The following is a 23,307-nucleotide window of genomic DNA, read 5'->3' as shown; positions in this document are numbered from 1 at the left end:
GTTTGCCAAACTTTAATCATCGGATTGAATGTATAAATTGTAACATGAAACGTCTGAAAATGTCTTAGGAATGATGAATGGTGTGTTAGAGGGTGCTGCAGACCAGTAATTGTGTGGCACTGTTGCGGGAATTGCTTGGAGTGTCACGTTCTAGTAATAAAATGCCAGGTTCCGCTGTTCAATGCCACGTGGATGATAGGGAGCTGGCGTGCAATGCGTTGGTGGCGGGATGTGTTTTGGAGGTTATTATGAAAGGCTTGGTTTGTGAAAACTTAAATCACCGGATTGAATTTGTGATTTTTAACATGAAACCCTACCATCCTACCACGTGGATGGTAGGGGACACGCGTGTAATGCCGTGGTGTCAGGATCTGTTCTTGAGCTTATTATGAAAGGTTTGGTTAACAAAAACTCGAATCATCGATTGAATGTGTAATGTTTAACATGAAAGGTCTGAGTATGTCTTAGGAATGATGAGTGGGATGTCATAGGGTGCCGCAGAGCAGTAATAGTGTTGCAATGTGGTGGGAATTTCACTTTTGCATGAATTGGAGTATATCGTTCTGGTAATGAAATGGCAAGTTCCACTGTTCAATTCTACGTGAATGGTAAGGGACAGAGTAAGCCCGTGGGAGGCGGAATGTGTTTTGGAGGTAATTATGAAATGCATGATTTATGAAAACTTGAATCATCGAATTGAATGTGTGATATTTAACATGAAACGTCTGAAAATGTCTTAGGAAAGATTTGCTGTTTTGAACGAATGTCGAAGCGTTTACATAATCTAACTATCTTGTGGTCCCCTTTCGTCTTTTTAGTAAAAATACATTAAGGACAATCCAAAATATTATCTGGTATCGTTCTCTAAGAAAACATTGGAAACAATAGTGTCTAGAAATAGAATTTCCCCTCCGCACGTTTTGTGTCATCCATGTGGCACCCGGTCACGAAAACACGAAATGCGCTTGAAACAGGAAATGATGACGGAGTCATGGGAGTTTAGCTTGTGACGTCGAAGGAATCTCAGGTAACGTGCAATAAGTTATTTCTAGATTATATTAACCAGGACAAAATACTTAGAATAGCAGGCTAGTTCTGGCGTCTCGAGCTTTGTTCCATTGGAAGGAAATTGAGCTTTCGAATCCCAGTGAGGACAAAGAACAATAAAGAAAATAAAGAAAAAAAGAAAAAAATCCTTTGAACGTTTCGGAGAAAAATTAAATCTCAAAAAAGTATAACTTGACGGTGATATGTCTGCTGCTGTTACGTGAGATGCGCGCTTTCATTACTCAACAATCGCGCTGTCATTACATAAAATGTGTGTCGTCATTATGTAAGATACCCGTGCGTACTGTAGCTAAGTTACAAGTGGCAATTCCAGAAGGGTCCCGCCGCAATGCTACACTAGATCGCGTCATTCATATTATATCTGGAAACAGGAGTCTGTTGTATGGCGTCATGGAATGCACAGGGGTGTGTCATGGGAATCTTGCCAGATTTGTTTCTTTTAGTAATGAAACAAGATTGCGTCAACTCTGTCACGGAAACACGACGTCGTGGAAATATTTTAGAAATCTGCTATGGGCGTCGTCACGTAACAGGGCGTCGTTTAAATCCTATGGAAATCTCCTATGGGCGTCGTAACGTAACAGGACATGTCTTTAAATTCCGGATAGGACATGTCTTTAAAGTGATTATAGCCACACTACTCATTTGCTTATTTTCAGGGTGTATTTGATAACTAATAACATTGATTGGATGTCTGGAAGTAGAGAAAAAGGTGATTTATAGAGTGCAACGGATTTGAGATCGTCTATAAGAAAAGTATAATAATTTTCTTTGATGAAGAAGAAGGAATTATGCTTGAGTCATACTATTTTTAAAGTTTTGGAGTGTTGAAAACTAAGGTATTTAAGTGACGCTGAAGAATCAAAATCAAAGTATTGGTGCTGCAACACTTCTCTCAGTGAAACCAACCAAGGTTTTTGCAACAATTCTCACTGCCCTGGCTGCTTACATTAGGTTACTTTATGATTAGTTTTTTGTTCAATTTTCGATTAGTTTGAAATAAGTTTATTCAGCTATCCCAAACAGGGTAAAAATTGGATGGAACTGCAAATTGAGTATTTTTGCCAGTCGGTCTTTTCTTATACATATTCTACTTTTTTTTTTTAATCAAGTCGTCAAATGACACAATTGGGAGGTGTCAGATCGTTTGAAGATTTAGCTTTCTACTTTTTGAATATTTAATTGAAGATAAATAATGATGAAATCACAGAAAGGGGTGGTATTAATGAGACGCGGAATGTGCCGGAACAAGCGACTTTCCCATTATATAGCATCCCATAAACATCAGGATATGACTACGAGGCAAAATTTCGAGGTGGCCGACATGACCAGCCAGTTATTTTGGCGTTCACAATTTTAGTCTCTTTTTTTATAGCAAAAGTGCTGCTTTTGTAATACTTTGAAAACCACTGATGCTTTGTCTCTATTTATAAACTGATATTTATGAACCTATATTTATATATTTATAAACCTTATTCTATTTAGTCCTTAAGAGACTTCTAAGATACGTAGCATGTTTAATTCAATCTTTACTGAGTCGATAAATGTCAATGGAGATCACTTGTGTTTGCGAAAGATTATAGAGGAATTTTTAATTAGCTACAGATTTTACATACTTTTCGTTATCTCTAAGATAACAATATTTTGGAGCAAGTGCATAGATACAGTTGTATAGTTGTGCTAAAAGGAAGATATTTGATTGAACCATCTCATAAATGGGGTGCAATAATTCAAAAAAGGCTGAAACACCTAGTCAGAACACTGACAATGATGTTAGTGAAGCTAAAGCCAAAGCTTCAGTAAAAATTAAGTTTTATGAGTTTACTTTTACAGTTTCAAACAAATTTTGGGAGAAACTCTTTGATCGGGAAAAGTTCGAAAGTGTTTCGAAGAAACTGGTACAGCTGGCTGAGCAAACTCTGGCTAACAATGGAGACGTTTATATTCAAGATACTGACGGATCCCCCTATAAGGTAATAAATTCGTTGCATTTCTTTTTTAATACTACCGTGATAGTGTTTCTTTTTTCTAAACCAGCCTTGATAAATTTAATCTCGTGCCATTAACGCCATTTTGTACCCTCTTTATAACAGATGCATGGTTTTGTGGAAATATTGCTGCATTTACTATGTGCAAATTTAGCTACATTTATACATCATCTTTTTTCTAGATCATCCTCTAATTTTTTCCTTGTTTATCCAGGGGTATGTCCTCCCTTGATTAGAAACCCCTGATTATAAATTGTGTATTGCCAAAACATAATTTTTAGCAAAACTGTACTGATGGTTACTACAGGAAACGTGAAAGATAAGCTGGCCCCTAATGCCACATGTGGATAAAAACTTGACTCCATGTCGAACTTTTATATTGTGTCAACAAAAAATATGATTTTGATTTTAAAGCAAAAGGTTAGTTTTACCAAAGTTTCTATAAGAAAACTATAATAAAATCAGAAGAAATCAACATTTAATTTTTTCCAGGATAATATGAAAAAACGATTTTCTTATTTTTACAAAGCTGCCGAGGCAAAATTTTATATTCTTTCGGTATTTTTTATTCTTCTTTAGCGGATAAATCCATAAAAGACTAAATTAGTTACTCAGCAACCGTAAATGCCCCGAATCGCAAATGGCAACATTGCAGGACAAAAAAAGCCATATAATGATCCATAGATCCGTAGGATGTGCAATTGGTCGATAGCTACCAATGTGTAAGTTTGAATCAAGGTCATGAATATCATGAAAATATTTACTTTCAGATTTATTTGTACACAGTGGCATAGATTCCCGTAAATTGGTGGGGGGGGGTGACAAAATAAATATTTCAAAATCTAGGGACGAGTATTTTTCAATTTCTCAACAAAAGGAAACTATTTCTATAAAACACAAAAAAAATATTTTTCAAAATCGTGGGTGTGAGTAAGCTTAAATTGATAACGACTTCATTGTCTTCACTTGAGTGTGTCCAAAGGGTGCCTTCATGAAAGTGTAGGGGGTGAACAAGGATTTTTTCCGATTTTTATGAAGATAATTTTTTTTTCTTAAGCTAGAGGGAATTTTTTTCCAATTTTTTAGTGAAAATATAAGAAAGGTGTCTTTTTAAATTAAGAAATGGGGCAATTTTTTTGTTTTTCAATTTTTCTAATGAAAATACCAACGCCCTCCCTGTCCCCAGCCCCAATTGCCGTGACTGATTTTACATGCTCTGACGCTCAAAGTATTTGAAGCCGCTGGTAAAAGCCGTTTCAGAGCAGAGATCAAAGGGGTTCTAAGATTTTTTCTTTTAATTTTGTTGCAATACTTGTAATTTCGGAAAAAAATTGTGTCTATATTGGTTTTCATCCGATTACACAAAAAATTCAATTGCTTTTTCATGAAGAGAAGTTTCTCAAAATCAAAGTTATAAATGACATAAATGGATCCATTATAAATTTATTCTTAAAAAAACATCTAAGAAAATGTATCAAACAGTTATCGAAAAGTATAAGAAAGATCACGGATGCGTGTTTATTTGTTTTTTGTTTTGGTTTTTTCCAGCGGGTGATTATATTGGTCCGGTGGTCGTAGAATATCGCAAGAGCACTCATTCGAACGGAAGTTCGAGTGCCCATTTTAAGTGACGGAAAGCATTGGAGGGTAACTAGGCCCCCTCCCCCGCTCATTTTTCCCAAAGTCACCTAATCAAAATTTTGATATAGTTATTTTGTTGAGCCTAGTTGAAAAAATCTAATAACTGTGTTTTATGAACTTTGCCCATTGTTTACATATAGTTGTGGTAATCGCTAAATATACAGAAAGTTTTCAGGAAGGATTTTTTCTGATGAGGAGGGTCGGGGGGAGGGGCTACGTTGAAGGATATTTCAATGGAAGTATTTTGATGGGGGAAGAGAATTATTCATGAAGGGGGCGCCGGATATCCCAGTATTATTTAAAAAAACGATCAGAAACTAATAAAAAACAATTTTTTTCAACTGAAAGTAAGAAGCAACATTGAAACTTAAAACGAAAAGAAATTATTAGGTATATGGAGGGGTTCGCCCCCTCGTCAATACCTCGCTCTTTAAGCAAAAGTTCTTATTAGCACTTTCAAAAGAACTAATTATTGTAATTATATGGCTTTTGTAATTCAGGGATTATCCTGAAAGAACTGGAACAAAATTCGATTGTTAGCGCACAGAGTGAGGTATTGACGAGGGGGTGAACCCCCTCAAAAATATAATAATTTCTGTGTGGTTTAAGTTTTAATGTTGCTCCTTACTTTCAGTTGAAAAAAAATTTCTTTTTTTATTTAATAGCATCCTGGATTGCCGCCACAATCTGTATACGAACGATTCCAATGAAAACTGTAGATGGCTAATTTTAATCTACCCATTGTGCCCAGTACACAGTACTACGTGCCAAAATGTATGAACAATTTATAAGAGTGGAAACTGTCACTAGGGTCGAAAAATCACTAACGTCATCTAGCGTTAGTATTGGAGGCCCGATCTATTGGGCCCAACCCCTTCGAATTCAATTCCGAAAACTTTTTTTAAGCTTGTAAGAGATGTAGGTATTATTTGATTTATTAAAGTTGTAAAAGTAAATACATTTATATTTTTTCGGTAAAGTGCAAATTTTGTTTTGGCCTTGGGAAGGCATAGGGGTTTTGTGCCCAACTTTTGTTAATTTCTGCTCTTTTTCAGTTTGACTCAGTTAATTATTGTAATTTCTGCTCGTTTTGGGTTTCATTTATTTATCGATGCTCATTTGTGGTAGTTTCACCCTTGGTAGAGTATTTGATTTTGTTTTTTGCTCATTTTTGGTTTAATGGAGTTCTTTACTTTTGTTTGAAAAACTTATTTTGTGGAAAAAGTTTTTTTAATTAATTTCTGTCCGTTTTATATTGACATAGTCTTTTTAGGGAAAAGACTATGTTTTTACTTTTATAACTTATATAAATCAAATAATATTAACATTTTGATTACTAAATATCAGTATATGTATATTAAACTGACGATGCACATTCATTTGTATTTTTTCGGTATAGTACAAATTATGTTCTAGCCTACGGAAGGCATAGGGGTTGTGTGCCCTACTTATGCTAATTTTTGCGCTTTTTGAGTTTGGGTCAGTTAATCATTGTAATTTCTGTTCGTTTTGGGTTTTATTTATTTATCGATGCTGATTTGTGGTAGTTTCACGCTTGGTAGACATTTTGATTTTAGTTTTGCTCATTTTTTGTTTAATGGAGTTCTTTACTTTTCTTTGAAAAATTTACTTTGTGGAAAAACTTTTTGTAATTAATGACTGTTCGTTTTATATTGACATAGTCTTTCCAGGGGAAAAGAAAATAATTGTATAAGTCTTTTCGCTTTTTAAAACTTTGGCCTGCCATTTGTATGCTGGAGAAAAATTTTCAGCAATTTTTAACAGCATACACCTTTTTAAAAATCTGGACACAAATAGTACTGTTTACTTTAGTTTCATAACTCCTCTAGTTGACCTGTAATGGAAAACTTGATACCATTCGCAAAAAAATCTGTTTACTTTCTTTGATAGCTTGTATACACTTACACTATTTTGATTTGGATAAATTTTAAGAGCAGAACTAGCACAGAAAGTTTGAACATAATGCCCTCAGTCGTTGTTGGGAAACAGCTGATATGCCTTATTGGGAATTAGCATTATCACAGTGGATTTTGATTTAATCTTAAGGCAACATTTAGTTTTTAAACATATAAAAATTGGATTTGAGGAAGATTAAAATCAATTCTATAAATCATATACAACAACTTTCTATATAAACCTTATATGCCCCCAGGGCATAACTTACAACCCTTGCATTGAGGGCTCTGAGGGGTTTATAATCTTAAAAGGCCCTATTTCCAGAACGTTCAAATATGTTCAACAAAATGGATATCTAAAAATTTTGATTGGATGTGTTTGGGAAAATAATGGGCATGATCGGGGTGTTAGTCGCTCTCCAATCACTTTCAACTATTAAAAAAGGCACTAGCCCTTTCAATTTCCAATTGAATGAGCACTTTTGACGTTTCTACGACAGCGCTTTCAATAAAAACTTTATATGCCCCCAGGGCATAACTTACAATCCCTGCCCTGAGGGATGTGGGGGGAGGGGCTGTTATCCTTAAAGACCTAATTTCCAAAACTTTCAATTACGTTGAATAAAACGGCTATCTAAAAATTTTGATCGGATGTGTTTTGGAAAAAGGTGGGTGAGAGAGGGGGGTTAGTTGTCCTCAAATCACTTTTGACTATTAAAAAGGGTACTAGTCCTTTGAATTTCAAATCGAATGAGCCCTTTTTCAAGTTTCTACGACAAAGATTTCAATAAAAACCTTATGTGCCCCCAGGGCATAACTTATAATCCTTGCCCTGAGGGTCGTGGGTGAGTGTCCTCCTTAAAATATGTTTTCTATCTGGAAATCAACTACCCAGGACAAAATGGCTATCTCAAATTTTTATTGGATGTGTTTGGGGGAATGATAGGTGTGTGGGGGGGAGGAGGATAGTTGCTTTCCAATCACTTTCAACTATTAAAAAGAGCACTAGCCCTTTGAATTTCCAGTCGAATGAGCTTTTATTGAAGTTTCTACGACAACGCCTTCTTTAAAAACCTTATATACCCCTAGGGCATAACCTAATACCCTTGCCCTGAGGGATGTGGGGGAGTGTCCTCCTCAAAAACATATCTTCTATCTTTAAATCAACTACGCTGAACAAAATGGCTATATCAACATTATCATGGGATGTGTTTGGGGGAATGATGGGTGTGGGGGAGGGGGCTACTTGCCCTCCAATCACTTTTGACTATTAAAAAGGGTACTAGCGCTTTGAATTTCCAATCGAATAGCCTGTTTTGAAGTTTCTAAGATAACGCCTTCTATAATAATCTCATATGCCCCCGGGCCATAACTTAACACCCTTGCCCTGAGGGTTGTGGGTGAGTGTCTTCCTCAAAAACATATATTCTATCTGGAAATCAACAACGCTGAACTAAATGGCTATCTAAATATTTTGAGTGGATGTGTGTCGTTGAATGATGGGCGTGGGGGTGCTAGTTGCCCTCCAATCACTTTCGACTATTAAAAAGAGTACTAGCCCTTTGATTTTCCAATTGAATGAGCCTTTTTTGAAGTTTCTACGACAACGCCTTCTATAAAAAACCTTATATGCCCCCAGGGCATAACTTACAACTCTTGCCCTGAGGGCTGTGGGGGAGTGTCCTCCTCGAAAACCTATTTTCTATCTGGAAATCAAGTACGCTGAACAAAATGGCTATCTCAAAATTTTGATTGAATGGGCTTGGGGGAATGATGGGCGAGGGGAGGGGCTAGTTGCCCTCCAATCACTTTCGACTATTGTAAAAGGGTACTAGCCTTTTAAATTTCCAATCGAATGAGCCTTTTTTGAAGTTTCTACGACAATGCCTTTTATACAAACCTTATATGCTCCCAGGGCATAACTGAAAACCCTTGCCCCGAGGGTTGTGGGGGAGTTCCTCCTCAAAAATATATTTTCTATTTGGAAATCAAGTACCCTGAACAAAATTGCTATCCCAAAATTTTGATTGGATATGTTTGGGGGAACGATGGGCGTGGGGGGGGGGGGCTAGTTGCCCTCAAATCACTTTCGACTATTAAAAAGGGCAGGAGTCCTTTGAATTTCCAATCGAATGAGCATTTTTTGAAGTTTCTACGACAACGCCTTCTATAAAAACCTTATATGCCCTCAAGGCTTAACTTAAAACCCTTGCCCCGTGGGTTGTGGGGGAGTGTCCTCCTCAAAAATATCTTTTCTATCTGGAAATCGACTACGCTGAAAAAAATGGCTATCTCAAAATTTTGATCGGACGTATTTGGGGGAATAATGGGCGTAGGGGGGGGGCTAGTTGCCCTGCAATCACTTTCGACTATTAAAAAGGGCACTAGCCACTCCAATTTCCAGTCGAATGAGCCCTTTTCGAAGTTTCTACGACGACTCCTTCGATACGAAGTGCCCGGGTCTGGGAAAAAAAACAACACATTGTGCCCACATCGTTCTTTACGTAGGCAGCACTAGCGCGCTGCCTATGATTAGAAAAGAGTTCAGTGTGTCAACATCGAGGATATTCTAATGGATGCTTTTACACTATCGAATATTGAAAGCGCTAGCAATGGCAAAATGTAACCTAGAGTAGCTTAAGTAGAGTGGAAACTGCATGGGGTTGCCGACAATAGGACAAGATGTGTGCACGATTTGTTAAACCATTATGCAAATTCAAGTCGGAAGAACAATTATGATCTATGTCTAAAGCGAATATAGTGCATATACGGAGATTACAAGACGCATTAAATGCATTAGCAAAATATATTGAAGAAAATAATCTGAATCAATCATAGGCAGCGCTGCCTAAGTAAAGAACGATGTTTTGACCAAAAAAATTTTTTTTGTGTTAAAAACTTTTTTTGTTAAAAAGTTGTCGTAAAAACTTCGAAAATGGCTCATTCGATTCGAAATTGGAGAGAATGGTGCCCTTTTTAATAGTCGAAAGTTTTTTAATAGTCGAATAGTCGAAAGTTCCACGCCCACCATTTTCCAAAACACAACCATTCAAAATTTTGAGATAGCCATTTAGTTCAGCGTAGTTGATTTCCAGATAGAAATTATGTTTTTGAGGAGGAAACTCCCCCACAGCCCTCAGGGAAAGGGTTGTAAGTTATGCCCTGGGGGTATATAAGATTTTTATAGAAAGCGTTATAGTAGAAACCTCAAAAATTTCTCATTCGACTGGAAAATCAAAGGGCTAGTGTCCTTTCTAAAAGTTGAAAGTGATTGGAGGAAGACTAAGTCGCTAAGGCTAGGAATAAGTGAAGATGAAAAGGCGACGTTGGGTAATGAATAGATTGCTCAGGTGGGCAGCTTCACTAACCTTAGTAGTATTATTAGTAAAGATGGTGGGAGCAGTGAAGATGTTAAAAGTAGAATACCCAAGGATCAGGGTGTTTTTTCACAGTTAAAAAAAGTTTGGAAGAATAGGAAGATAAGTTTGCAAACCAAGATTAGAATATTAGGAGCTACAGTGATGACAGTGGTCAAATATGGCTCTGAAGCATGGACGCTCCGAAAAGCGGATGAAGATTAGCTAGATGTTTTCCAGAGATATTCCCTATGGACGGTTCTGGGTACCCGATTGACTGACCGTATTTTAAATACGGTCATAGGCTATTCGAAAAATGTGGTCCAATACCGCTCTCTAGGGCTAAAATGTAAGAAAGGTTCAGTTGCCTGGGGCACTTTGTGCGGATGAAGGATGACAGATTTTTCAGTAAACTCATTTAAATGTTTTCAGTAAAGTACAAATTATATTCTGACCTTTAAAAAGCATAGGGTTTAGAACCCTACTCAGATTAATATCTCCTCGTTTTGTGTTGACTTATTTTAATTTCTGTTTGTTTTGGGGTTCATTTATATATTGATACTGATTTGTTGTAGTTCTATACTTGGTAGATTATTTGATTCTATTTCGTTCATTTTTATTTCAATGGAGTTCTTTATTTTTTTTTTGAAAAGCTTATTTTGTGTCAGAATTTTTTGGGTTAATATCTAAAAAAGGAGTAAGTTTGTTACAAGCGGAATTCTTAGTTTATAATTGGCAGTTAGAGTGTCAGGATTAAAAATGACTGGATTTGAGAACCAAAAAATCTTACGGAATTTAGTAAAATTGGAAAGGTGGTTAATTTTATATGATGATTTTCTAGAGTTATCTCTTCGAAGAAAAATATTGTCTCAAGAAATGCTTAACGATATAATGAGAACTGATTCTTAATCTTCGTACTATTGCATGACACTTTTACATCGGGTCCCAGCTGCATTTACTCAATTTATAGATTTATTAATTGAAACAAAACAAAATGGTATTGTGATTTTGCATTTAATCACTACTTAGACGGTCAGTTTATAAGTCAACAAAAAATTGCGTCTAAACAAGTTTTGTGACGTCACTCTACCTAGAAGGACATTCATTTTCCCCCGCAAGTTTCTTTTTAGCGGTGAGAGAGTCAACATCAAAAATGTTTCACAGATGTCCATTATGCATGTATACATTGGGCAGGTGGTCGTCTTATGAGAACTGTACTTTTGTTAATGACTATAATGAAAAGTATAGATTATACAATCCTTGTAAATTGTACAGAGAATATGCTATAAAAATTAAAGACTGTAATTCCCGTCTTGAAGAGACTTATCTATCTCATACTAGAGGCTTCCTGTGCTCCAATTGCCACTAAAATACTTACAAAAATACTTACCCAGGCATGATTGCAAAAAAAAACTAAACGTAATTTCAGTTTATTTTTAAGAGACTGGTATCGTTGTGGTTTAAATTGTTTTGGGAAGAAGAGCCTTGTCTACGCTTCAATTGCTGGAATAATATAAGAGCCGGGTTTTATCGTCATCGTTTTGAAGATATTGGCTACTATGATAATAAACTTTCTGATTTTTATTTGGCTGTTACAAAATGTGATTCTTCACATGAAAATTTTGTCTGTGACATGGCTTCAAATAAGTAAACTTAAAAACATAAATTTTATAGTATGGTTAAGAATGGTATTACTGACTTTAAAAAGAGATTTAAAAAAATGAATTTACAATATATTGTGGAAAATGTGACCCCGACTTTTCATGGTAAGATGAATACAAGTTAAATCCTGACGATCTGCTACCACTTATTGTTTCTGATAATTACATATACGTAGAAGAAGAAATCTAATAGGACAGAGTATTTTTTGTACATACAAATTTTATTAATAAACAAAATTTATATACATTTTTAAGGCATTTGACTCTTAGGGCACCTACATTAATAATATGTAGGTAGAAAAGAGTATTTTCAATTAAAAAGTCGGTAAATCGAGGATTTTCACCATAAATGTTTGGAAATTCACTGTAAGTACGTCCACGACATTGAAAACCAAATTACAATAGATCGTGAATTTCACAGATTTTGGTTGATAAATCTTGTACCCGCTTCCGATTTTGAATACTATATTTTCCACTTTGATCAAGAAATTTTTTAATGTGTGGCGTGTATAACGTATATGGCAGGACAAGAGGATCAAAAAATTCGATATTCTTTGTCGTTTGAAAGATGCAGAGCCAATGCACCATCGTTACAGTTGATGGGACACTGTTAGCAATAATAAGGGTATTGTCAAAACTTTGAAAATGCTCCAGGAAAGCCGACGGTATGCAATAGGATTTGTATTTGGACATGTAAGGATCCAAATTGAATGCATTGATTATTTGATTAGTGTTCATGATGCCAAGTTTAATAGAACACTGCCATAAGGAATAATTTCCCAGTAAATTTCAAATTGATTTAGCTAGATAAATGCAATACTCTCCTCCAATGGTTCGGCAAAGGTACACTCTAAACGTACAGTACCCGTTCGGACAATAGTCACGTCTTGAGTACCGGACAAATCCAATACAATGATGCCATGAGTTTTCGCAAACATTTCTTCGGTTATATAATTTTCAAATAATTTTGAATCTCCATTTAGGGATTATATTGTCAATTCTTATAAGGCCATGTAGGATTTATCAAAGGATAAATTGTAGATTGAAAATCCATTTACTTTACATAAAAGAGATAAAAGTCCAAACAGTTCAAATTTATGTGGAGAATCTACCCATGATCTAACGGCGCGATCTAACGGTGTGTGCTAAGTACGACAATAACACTGCCGTGGTTAAGGCAGGAAATAAGGTTAGCAGCTGGTTTTGTACTAAATCAGGAGTTAAGCATGGTTGTGTTCTCTCTCCCTTTGTATGGATTATTTGGATAGACTTTGTCTTAAGGAGCAGAGGAAAGGCAATGGGAGACCACTGAATCAAATAGGAAGGAAAAGAGTCCTGGATTTATATTATGCTGAAGATTTAAGCATTTTAGATGCAAGTGTGAACAAAATGAATGAAATTTTTGAGGTTTTGGGAGTTCAGGGTGGTAGAATAGGTTTGAAAATTAATGTTAAGAACTCTAAGTCACTAAGGCTAGGAATAAGTGAAGATGAAAAGGTGATATTGGGTAATGAAAGATTGATCAGGTGGGCAGCTTCACTTACCTTGGTAGTATTATTAGTAAGGATGCTGGGAGCAGTGAAGATGTTAAAAGTAGAATACCCAAGGCTTAGGTGTTTTTTCCACAATTAGAAAAAGTTTGGAAGAATGGGAAAAAAGGTGTGCAAACCAAAATTAGGATATTGGAAGCTGCAGTGATGACAGTCAAATATGGCTGTGAAGCATGGGTGCTTCGAAAAGCGGATGAAAATTTGCTAGATGTTTTCTAAAGAAACTTCTTAAGGATTGTTCTGGGTACCCGGCTGAGTGACCGTATTCCAAAAAATAGGCTGTACGAAAAATGTGGTGCAATACTACTCTCTAGGCCTACAGTGAAAGAAAAGTTCAGGTGACTAGGACACGTTGTGCAAATCAAGGATGAAAGATTGCCGAAGTTTGTCCTTTTCGGTCAATCGTCTAGGGATAAACACAAAGCAGGTCGTCCTCGTATGGGGCGGGAGGACGTCATAAAGAAAGATTTAAAGGAAATGGGATCTTCGTGGAAGGGTGTAAAAAGGGAGGCTCTGAATAGTATGTGATGGAGGAAGAGCGTGTGTAGTGTGTTGGCCTCAGGTGGCTTGCTGCTGCGGTGAGTTGTTAGTAGTAGTACTGGTAACGGGGCGAGCACTTTTTAGAAAAGCCAAAGCAAGTTTTGAAGGAATTTCACTGTCGATAAATGATGAATCAGTGTAGGCACGCGTATCCGTAGCAATATTTCGTTTATTCGTGATTGTATTAGAAACGAGAAATTTGATATTATTTCCAGAGGTTGTTAATTTTTCAATTGACAAGGCAACATAAATCATAACTTGTTGTTTTTGTACTTGAAGTATTGCCGTGGTGAAAAAAACTGTTACATCGGTTGCAGTGCCAAGGACTTTTCGCAAAATAAAACTGGACGGTGTGAAGAGCATTTTCATATCAATCTTAACATTGGGAGGCAACCATTGAGATACACTAAATATCTCATAGTTTAGTTTACCAACAGAATTTAAATCTTTAGTTGTCGCATCTCTAAGTATATTACCAGTATTTGTGTCCTTTTTACATTCATATTCAATGACCAAATCCCTCAATTTCTTATATGACTTTGGAGTCATCAACATGAATTTTATATACCTCGCATAATTTGAAAGGTTGTTGCTTGTGCTCACCAAAGTTCTACACAATTCAACAACGTTCCAACAATTTTCATTGATAGCCCCTCGGCTGCACTTGTTTTTCATTGTTATATTTTCTAACAATTACACGCACATCTATAAATGTTGAATTCAAACCTATGAAATAATCTTAACTAGAATAAATTTTAAAATTGACATTTTCAGAGAGTGGATGTTGCGGATTAAATTGTTTTACACCACATCAAAATTTTCTGTATCAAAAAATTTACAGATGAGTTGACTGAAGGATTCAACTATTTATGTGGTAGATGTTATTTCTAGGAAAAGAAATCCTTTTTCGATCCAACAATTTTTACTTTCTTTTTCTTGTTTATGTTTCACACTTCCGGCCCGAGTTGAGACTTATGAGCGATGAAGTCTTTCTCTCCCTCTTTAAACCTTTTCCGCTTTTTCGTGATTTCAATCGCTCGCCGAGGGATGGGACACAGACCTGGGATTTTGTGAAGCATTTAAAATCATTCCCAGAGCCCCAATCATATAGTGTAGAGGACGGAAAATACACGGCATTCAGTACAATGTATTTTATAGCCAGGAGTAGTGCAGGGCAAAATAACTCAGCAAACAAATTACTGAAACGGTAACCAGACATTGACGAACGACCCTGTAATTGTCCATTCAATGAACCAATTGTCGTGGTCCAAGTTCAGCGAAATATCAATCAATATCAGGACAAACAAAATGAATTATATTAGCCATCCCACTGAATGGGTCGAAAATGACATGTAATTCCATCCAAACCTTTTGTTATTGCTAGAGGATCGCCCAAGTTACTTCTTAATGTTAACTGACAGATCTACGAATACAAGGTGTTGACTGGAATGTATTGGAGGGGCTTTATGTTGTAGTGGTGCTTATTTTCATGACCGATTTTTGGTTCAGCAGCACGTAGAAAGGGGACATTGCTATTACCGACTCTCGATATCTTGACAAAGGATGCAAAAAGAAATATACAATTGTCAGATGAGAAGACGAGTGCATAGAGGACAATTTTTTTTCATTCTCAAAGGAATTGGTACTGTGAATTTATCTCTGTATAGTTGAACGTATATAGCATAATAGTTGAATGTGAGTCTGCCCAGTAATGTAAATTCTCCTCTGTTTTGCTAAATAGTTGAATTTGAATCTCCCTTTATTCGACATGTAATGTTTTTTTGATAACTCAGCACAAATCACTCATATTACATTATTCCCCATAGAGTATAAATACAGGCGGAGGAGGAAGAAGGCCCCTAAAATGTACACTCAAAAGGGCCCACAGGTTTGTCCACAAGTTCCATGAGTTGCAAACCTTCTCCCAGCAATGGGTTAAATTGTATGGTGATGCAGAACACCATCACGGGAAGATCCTCTATTGGAGGAGAACTGCGACAGGGCGGAAGATCCAGATCTATGGGCAACAGCCTCTGTAAAGGGCTGCCTTAACCTTTTCGGGGCACCAGCAAGGCTGTGGACCTTGTGGTCAATTCTATTCCCCATTAAGGAGTGGCGCCCATCGAGGACATTATAGCCTAGTAAACGACACAGCATTCGCACGGGATTCTGACTAAGGGACAATTCTTTTGGGATTGGTATGTTCTGATGGGCGTCTTTGGGCTGAAAAACCTCTTCCTAGCTGATTTATCTATTACGGGTTGCCTCCCCGTAGTAGCATAATATTTGTAGGCATGAATATATAATTAGTCGGAGGTAATAGGCTTGAGATTGTCTGTGCAGGATTTCGACTCTTGTTGATAGAAGAGCATCACCAAGTGCTGAAAACCATGTTGTGACCAAGATGGGCCCAGGATTGCACAAAGCCTCCATTCATGGAGGTCCCAGGGACTTCTTGCTGTCCGGTTCTAAGCCAGCTTAAGCACTTCGGTGTAGACTTGAGAAGATATATGATCCCCGTCCTGCACTGGTATCCGGGATCATTGCTTTTCCTGATGCGAAAAAAATTTCAATGATTTAAAGAACATGAAAATTGGAACTTGGAATGTTACGACATTAAAAATGACTATCGTATCGACATTTTGACTGACGAATTCAGACGATTCAAACTGGATTTATTAGGTGTTACAGAAACTCGTATCCCAGGGGTAGGAAGCATGAAATTAGGTGATATAAAATTTGTTTACTCAGGCACGAAGGATGGGGTGCATAGACAGGAAGTAGGGCTCATGATGAATAAGGAAGCTGCTAAGTCTTGTTTAGACTGGAAAGGTATTAATAATAGAATACTAATTGCTCATTTTATGACTAGAAAGATCAGGGTATCAGTTATAGTAATATACGCCCCTGTAGAACCGACTGACGGAGATACTAGTGACTCAGAAGAATTTTACTTACAGTTACAGGAGCAAATAGACAAGGTCCCAGGTAGAAATATGATTTTATTACTGGGAGATTTTAACGCCCAAGTTGGTAGAAATAAGGATAGATGGTATCCCAGCTTAGGTAAATTTGGTGTAGGAAAAGAAAACAGTTATGGATACAGACTTTTGCAATTTTGTAGGTATAACAATCTAGTTATAACCAATACGGTGTTTGGTCATAAAAGGGCTGATAAGCTAACATGGTATTCACGTGATGGTAAGACAGCAAACCTTATTGATTATGTTATAGTAAACCGAAGACTGGCAGGATTAATACAAGATACTAGGGTATATAGGAGTGCTGTTATTGATGTTAAAAGTAAAGATCACCATCTAGTAGCGTCAAGGGCTAATTTAAAGCTGAACTATCGGAAGGGTAATTACCTCCCGGGAAGTTATGATGTTAGTACACTCCAGGATGAGAATTTGAGAGAAACTTTCCAGGAACAGTTAAATACTAAACTTGAGAGTTTAAAATTTGATACTTTGGAAGATGGTTGGAAAATTTTAGAAAAATAATTTGTGAAGCTGCTGAAGGTGTATTGGGGAAGAAAGCTAGAACTGCAGCTAAGAATATTAGTGAAAAAGCTTTATTTTTAATAGAAAGGAGAAAGGACTTGTACAAGAATTATCTGAGTGATAGATCGCATGAAAACAAAAGAAATGTAAAGATTTGGAGAAAGCATTGAAATATGAACTAAGGAGGTGTGAAGTGGAGGCCATGGATAAAATTGCCGATGATTTAGAAGATGCAGCTAGACGGCATAATAGTAAAACATTGTACTGGCACGTTAACAAATTGAGAGGTAGTAGTCAATCCGGACTTGTCCCAGTTAAAGATAGGAATGGGGTGGCAATGAGCGATAAGGAAAAAGCTAAAGCGAGATGGGTCGAACACTTTGAGAACTTGCTTAACCGAGATAGAGTTGCAGGAAAAAATATAGAGGAAAATGAAAAAGTTTGTGATACCTTGGATGTGAAGGAAGATTTGTTTTGTGAGGAGGAATTAGCAACAGTACTAAAAGAATTAAAGAATAACAAGGCTCCAGGTGCTGAAAGGGTGGTAAATGAGTTTATTAAATATAGTGGCTCTGAGGTTAGAAATAACATTATGAATGTGATTTTTGAAAAAGGGGAAGTACCTAACGATTTTTGAAAACCTTAATTGAGCAACTTTATAAGAAAGGTGATAAGAGTGAGTGTGGTAATTTTCGAGGAATTAGTCTGGTCTATTTAGGTAGAAAATTTCTTAGTAATATGATACTTTTTAGACTGAGAGATGCTGTAGACAAAGTTTTAAGAGAAGAGCAGTGCGGTTTTAGAAAAGGTAGAGGATGTGTTGACCAAATTTTCACTCTTAGGTTAATAATTGAGAATTGCCTAAGTTTTCAAACACCTTTGGTCCTCAGTTTTATAGATTATGAGCAAGCGTTCGATTCTGTTGATAGAAGAGCTTTAGCATAGGTTTTATCCATGTTTGGTATACCAGAAAACTACATTAAAGTGATTAGTGCTATGTACGAGAATAACACTGCTTCGGTTAAGGTAGGAAATGAGGTTAGCAGCTGGTTTTGTATTAAATCAGGAGTTGAGCAGGGTTTTGTTCTATCCCCCTTTATATAGATTATTTAGATAGACTTTTTTTTAAGATGCACATGAAAGGCAATGAGAGACCACTTAATCAAATGGGGAGGAAAAAGTCTCCTGGATTTGGATTATGCTGATGATTTAAGCATCCTAGATGTAAGTGTGAGCAAAATGAATGAAGTTTTAGAGGTTTTACGAGTTCAGGGTGCTAGTATTGGTTTGAAAAATAATGTTAGGAAGACTAAGTCACTATGGCAAGGAATAAGTGAAGATGAAAAGTTGAAACTGGGTAATGAAAAGATTGATCAGATGGGCAGCTTCACTTACCTTGGTAGTATTATTAGTAAAGATGGTGGGTGGGAGCAGTGAAGATGTTAAAAAAAAGAATAGCCAAGGCTCAGGGTGTTTTCTCACAGTTAAAAAAAGTCTGGAAGAATAAGAAGATAAGTCTGCAAAACTAGATTAGAATATTAGAAGCTACAGTGATGACAGTGGTCAAATATGGCTCTGAAGCATGGACGCTCCGAAAAGCGGATGCAGATTTGCTAGATGTTTTCCAGAGAAATTGCTTAAGGATTGTTCTGGGTACCCGGCTGACTGACCGTATTTCAAACAATAGGCTATACGAAAAATGTGGTTCAATACCGCTTTCTAGGTCTATAATGAAAGAAAGGTTGAGGTGGTTAGGGCATGTTATGTGGATGAATGATGACAGATTGCCAATGATTGTTCTTTTTGGCCAACCGTCTAGGGCTAAACGGAAAGCAGGTCGTCCCCGTCTGGGGTGGGAGGACGTCATAAAGAAAGATTTAAAGGAAATGGGAACTTCGTGGGCGGGTGTAAAAAGGGAGGCTTTGAATAGATTGTGGTGGAGGAGGAGCGTGCGTAGCTGTGTTGGCCTCAGGCGGCTTGGTACTGCGATAAGTTGTTAGTAGTAGTAGTAGTATAATAGCAAATGGTGAAAACCATCAGAGTCAAAATTTTCCACTTCAACATCATTTGAAAGGTCAAAGGGTGTTACTTATATATCATATGTACCATCTTTTCTTAGGATATCATATGTATTTTGAAGAATACAATCAACAAGAGCAACTTCATACTTTCCCTCAAATTTGATGGTGGGGGAGAGTTTTGTTCTAATCCACCCGTTTTATTCAAATCCTCATAGAGAGGGTCAGAGATATTGGACACGTATGTCACATAAAATCATTAGGCATTATGAACGTCTTCAACGGCGATACAGGAATCAAAATCAGAATTCTATCCTAGCCAGCAAACAAGCAATTGTCTCTTACCCTTGCAAGTTCCACTCTTTAATACCTTTTCAATTTGATACATCCAAGTATCTCCAAGTTTGTGCTATTAAATCATAAAAATAGCCAAGAATATCTTCATCTTTCATATCATAAAGACGATACGTTACAGGTTTAGTGTCTAAGACTTTTGATACTTAAGAAAGTTTAATGGACCATAAGTAATTCCCCTTTTTTTTAAACATTTTTGAATCTTTTCAAAAATATTTATTGTTCGATTGATTCGGACAGTATCACCAACATGATATTTTTTCTTCCCAGCCTTTTCATTAGAATATTATTTAAGAAAAATTTCAAGAGTAGTGTTACTGTCATGGACTTCAAGAGAACTAACATTGGAGAAGGATCGGTGAGGACGTTGATTATAAATCAGCATGATTTCAAGTAAATCTTGAATAAAACCAGCATTATTTTTCAAAGTAAAATATCTTGAAAATAAAATTCCAATATTTCTTATCAATCTTTCAGCCAATGCCGGCTTTATCGGACTATGACTATGGCAGAGTATTGTCTTATATTTCAATAAGCCTTTTTTACATACGGATTAACAAATTCACTTCTCCGATCTGTTTGAATTTTTCTATATGAATATTGTTGAAGGATACTTTCTATATCCTTAGCAGCTCCATCGCCACTCTTTGCATGCAATGGAACTGCATATGCGTAGCGACTAAAACCCTTATTGCAAGTAAAATATACGTGAACGGCCTATTATGACCTCTTTGAATCTCATCTAGAGTCAAAAGATCTGATTGTGATATATGCAAGGGGTGTAAGGCTTTAGTTTTGTGATAGTCACGGCCTCTGGTTGTATGATTTTGATGAAGAGTATAACTGAGTTCCTTCTAAAAATTCTCTTTCGCTAGCTTCTTTTCAGAACTAGTGACCTTAGAAAGTGTAGTGGGAGAACTTAAATATCACACTTCTCCAATATTCTCATAAACCACTACCCATTTCCGTACTAAATGAGGTGGACAGACACGTTTGTTTAATAACCTTACCAGGCCCACATGGCGTGCTCTCTTTTGATATATCTCGTGATATTTCTTCAAATTCCCTTAATCGTTTTAAAACATGTTTATTCCCAATAAGACTATTTAGAAAATTTGACGGATTTTAAAACTTAAACAAAATGACTATCAAAGGATTCAAGTATTTTACGATTTGCAATAAAACCTGATAACAAATAAATTAAATTGTAGGGTTTGCCCAGGATTTTTCTCGTCAATTTGTTCATTTTCAGCGAGATAAGTCTAAGGTCTTTTACTTTTCTTACGATAGGATGGGGATAATAAGTCTACAAAACTTGTTATTAAGGATAAGCCTTCTTCTTGTTTTGGTTTTTTCAAAGTTTCAGAACTTTTAGTACTTTCAGAAGTTCGATCAATGGCATTTACTTTGAGAGTCTATCACGGTAAGGTTTATGTTTGTCAATATGTCGAATGGAATTTTAAGGCAACATTAATTTTTCATCATCGGTAGTTGTGAAGACGTTCATAATGTCTAATGAATTTTATGTGACATTCATGTCTAATGTTCCTAACCCCCTCTAGAACGATTTGAATAAAACAAGTGATTTTGGACAAAACTCTTCCCCAACAAAAGGTTTGGCTGTGATTACATGGCATTTTCGACCCATTCAGTAGATAGTATATAGAACTTATTTTGTTTGTCCTGATATTGATTGCTATGTTGCTACTCTTGGACCGCGACAATTGGGTAATAGAATGGACTATTACCGGGGTAGTTCGTCAATGTCTGCTTGCGGTCTCTGTATTGGGTCTGCCTAGTTATTTCGCTTTGCACTATCCCTGGCTAAAAAATTTATTGCATCGCTCCACGCGAATTTTACGTCCTCTATACTACATGATTGGGGATATCAGAATGATTTTAAAAAAAGGGTTTCACAAAATCTCAGGTCCGGTGCCCGATCCCTGGGAAAGTGATTGAAATTGACAAAGCGGAAAAGGTTCAAAAAGGGTGAAAAGATCTCATCACTCATCAGTCTCAACTAAGCCCGGAAGCGTAAAACATCAAACAAGAAAAAGAAAGTAAACTTGTTAGATCGAAGAAGATTTTCTTTTCCTAGAAATGACATATTTATCACATTAAGAATATAATCCTTCAGTCAGCTCATCTCTAGATCTTTTCAATTCGTAAAATGTTGATGTTAGTGTAAAGCATGGTTAATATGAACAATTTTATATGCAACAGCCAGTCTCTGAAAACGTCCATTTTAAATTTATTCCAGTGAAGATTGTTTCATAGATTTGACCAGCATTTATAGATGTACGTGTTATTGTTAAAAGATTTAAACTGAAAAACCAAGTCCAGTCAAGGGGTTATCCTAGGAAATTTGGTGTCTACATAAATGAAGCGTTGGTGAGCACGAGCAACAATCTTTCATACTATGCGAGTTATATACAATTCATGCTGATGACTCCAAAGTCCTATAAGAAGTTGAGGGATATGCCGATTGGCTATGAATATAAAACAGATACTGAAACTAGCAATAAACGTAGAGATGCGAAAACTAAAAATTTACACTTGGTTTGTAAACTAAATCAAATGATATTTAATATACTTCAATGGTCGCCTCCAAATATTAAGATTGATATAAAGCTACAACTCTCACCATCCAATTTTATTTTGCCAAAAGTACTTGGAAATGCACCCGACGAAAGAGTCTCCCTTACCTCAGCAATACACTAGGTAGGAAAACAACAAGTTATGAGTTCTGTTGGAATGGCAATTGAAAAATTAAGAGCCTCTGGAAATAATATCAAATTGCTCGTTCCTCATACAAGCACGAATCAACGACATACTGCTACAAGTACGCGTACCTACACTAATTTATAATTTATCAATGGTGAAATTCCTTCGAACCTTGCTTTGGCTTTTCTATAAAGTGCTAGAACCATTGGATCATGGGTAGATTCTCCAAATACATTTGAACTGTTTGGATTTTCAACTCTTGTGTGTAAAGTAAATGGAATTCCCCTCTACAGTTTATCCTTTGATAAATCCTACAAGATCTAATATGAATTGACAATGCTATCCCAAGATCAAGATTCACAATTATATGAAAATGGTATAACCGAAGAAATGTTTGCGAAAAACTCATGGCATCGTTGTATTGAATTTGTACAGTACTCGAGACACGACTATTGTCCGAATGGGTACTATGCGTTTATAGTGTATCTTTTCCGAGCCCTTGGAGGATAGTATTGCGTTAATATTGCTACATCAGTTTGAAACCTATTGGGAAATTACCCCTGATGGCCGTGTTCTATTAGACTTGGCACCTTGAACACGAATCAAATAATCAAAGTATTCAATTTGGATCCTTAGAGTGAAATATTTAAAAATGTATATAAATTTGCTTAGTAGCAAAATTTGTATGTACAAAGAAACACTGTGTCCTTTTAGATTTTTTCTTTGACGCATAGGTAATCATCAGAAACGATTTGTGGCAGCAGCTCGTCAGGATTTAACTTGTATTCATCTTGGTATCTAAAGTCGGGGTTACATTTTCTACAATATATTTTATCTTCAGTTTTATTAAATCTCTTTGTAAAGTCAATAATACTAATCTGATTAATATTATAAAATTCACGTATTTTAATTTGCTTATTTGAAGCAATGTCACACACTAAATTCTCATCTGAAGAATCACTTTCTGTAAGAGCCAAATAAAAATCAG

General features: G+C 36.3%; 1 protein-coding gene across 2 annotated transcripts in view; it reads left to right on the top strand.

Moving 5' to 3' along the window:
• Positions 1–2,755: 2,755 nt before the first annotated feature.
• The window catches only part of LOC148946780 (uncharacterized), a 308,282-nt gene continuing 287,730 nt past the window's right edge, over positions 2,756–23,307 (top strand). For both annotated transcript variants that reach the window (XM_089096599.1, XM_089096600.1), the window contains exon 1: positions 2,756–3,041. In XM_089096599.1, the coding sequence (XP_088952725.1) occupies positions 2,784–3,041 (258 nt within the window). In that variant the 5' untranslated portion in view covers positions 2,756–2,783. The remainder of the gene's footprint in view (positions 3,042–23,307) is intronic.

This window comes from Artemia sp. Qi Xiang Cuo, chromosome 11 (genome assembly GCF_049724085.1).
Source record: "Artemia sp. Qi Xiang Cuo chromosome 11, ASM4972408v1, whole genome shotgun sequence".
In the NCBI taxonomy this organism is placed as follows: Eukaryota; Metazoa; Arthropoda; class Branchiopoda; order Anostraca; family Artemiidae; genus Artemia; species Artemia sp. Qi Xiang Cuo.
This window is presented reverse-complemented; position numbering and strand designations above follow the sequence as displayed.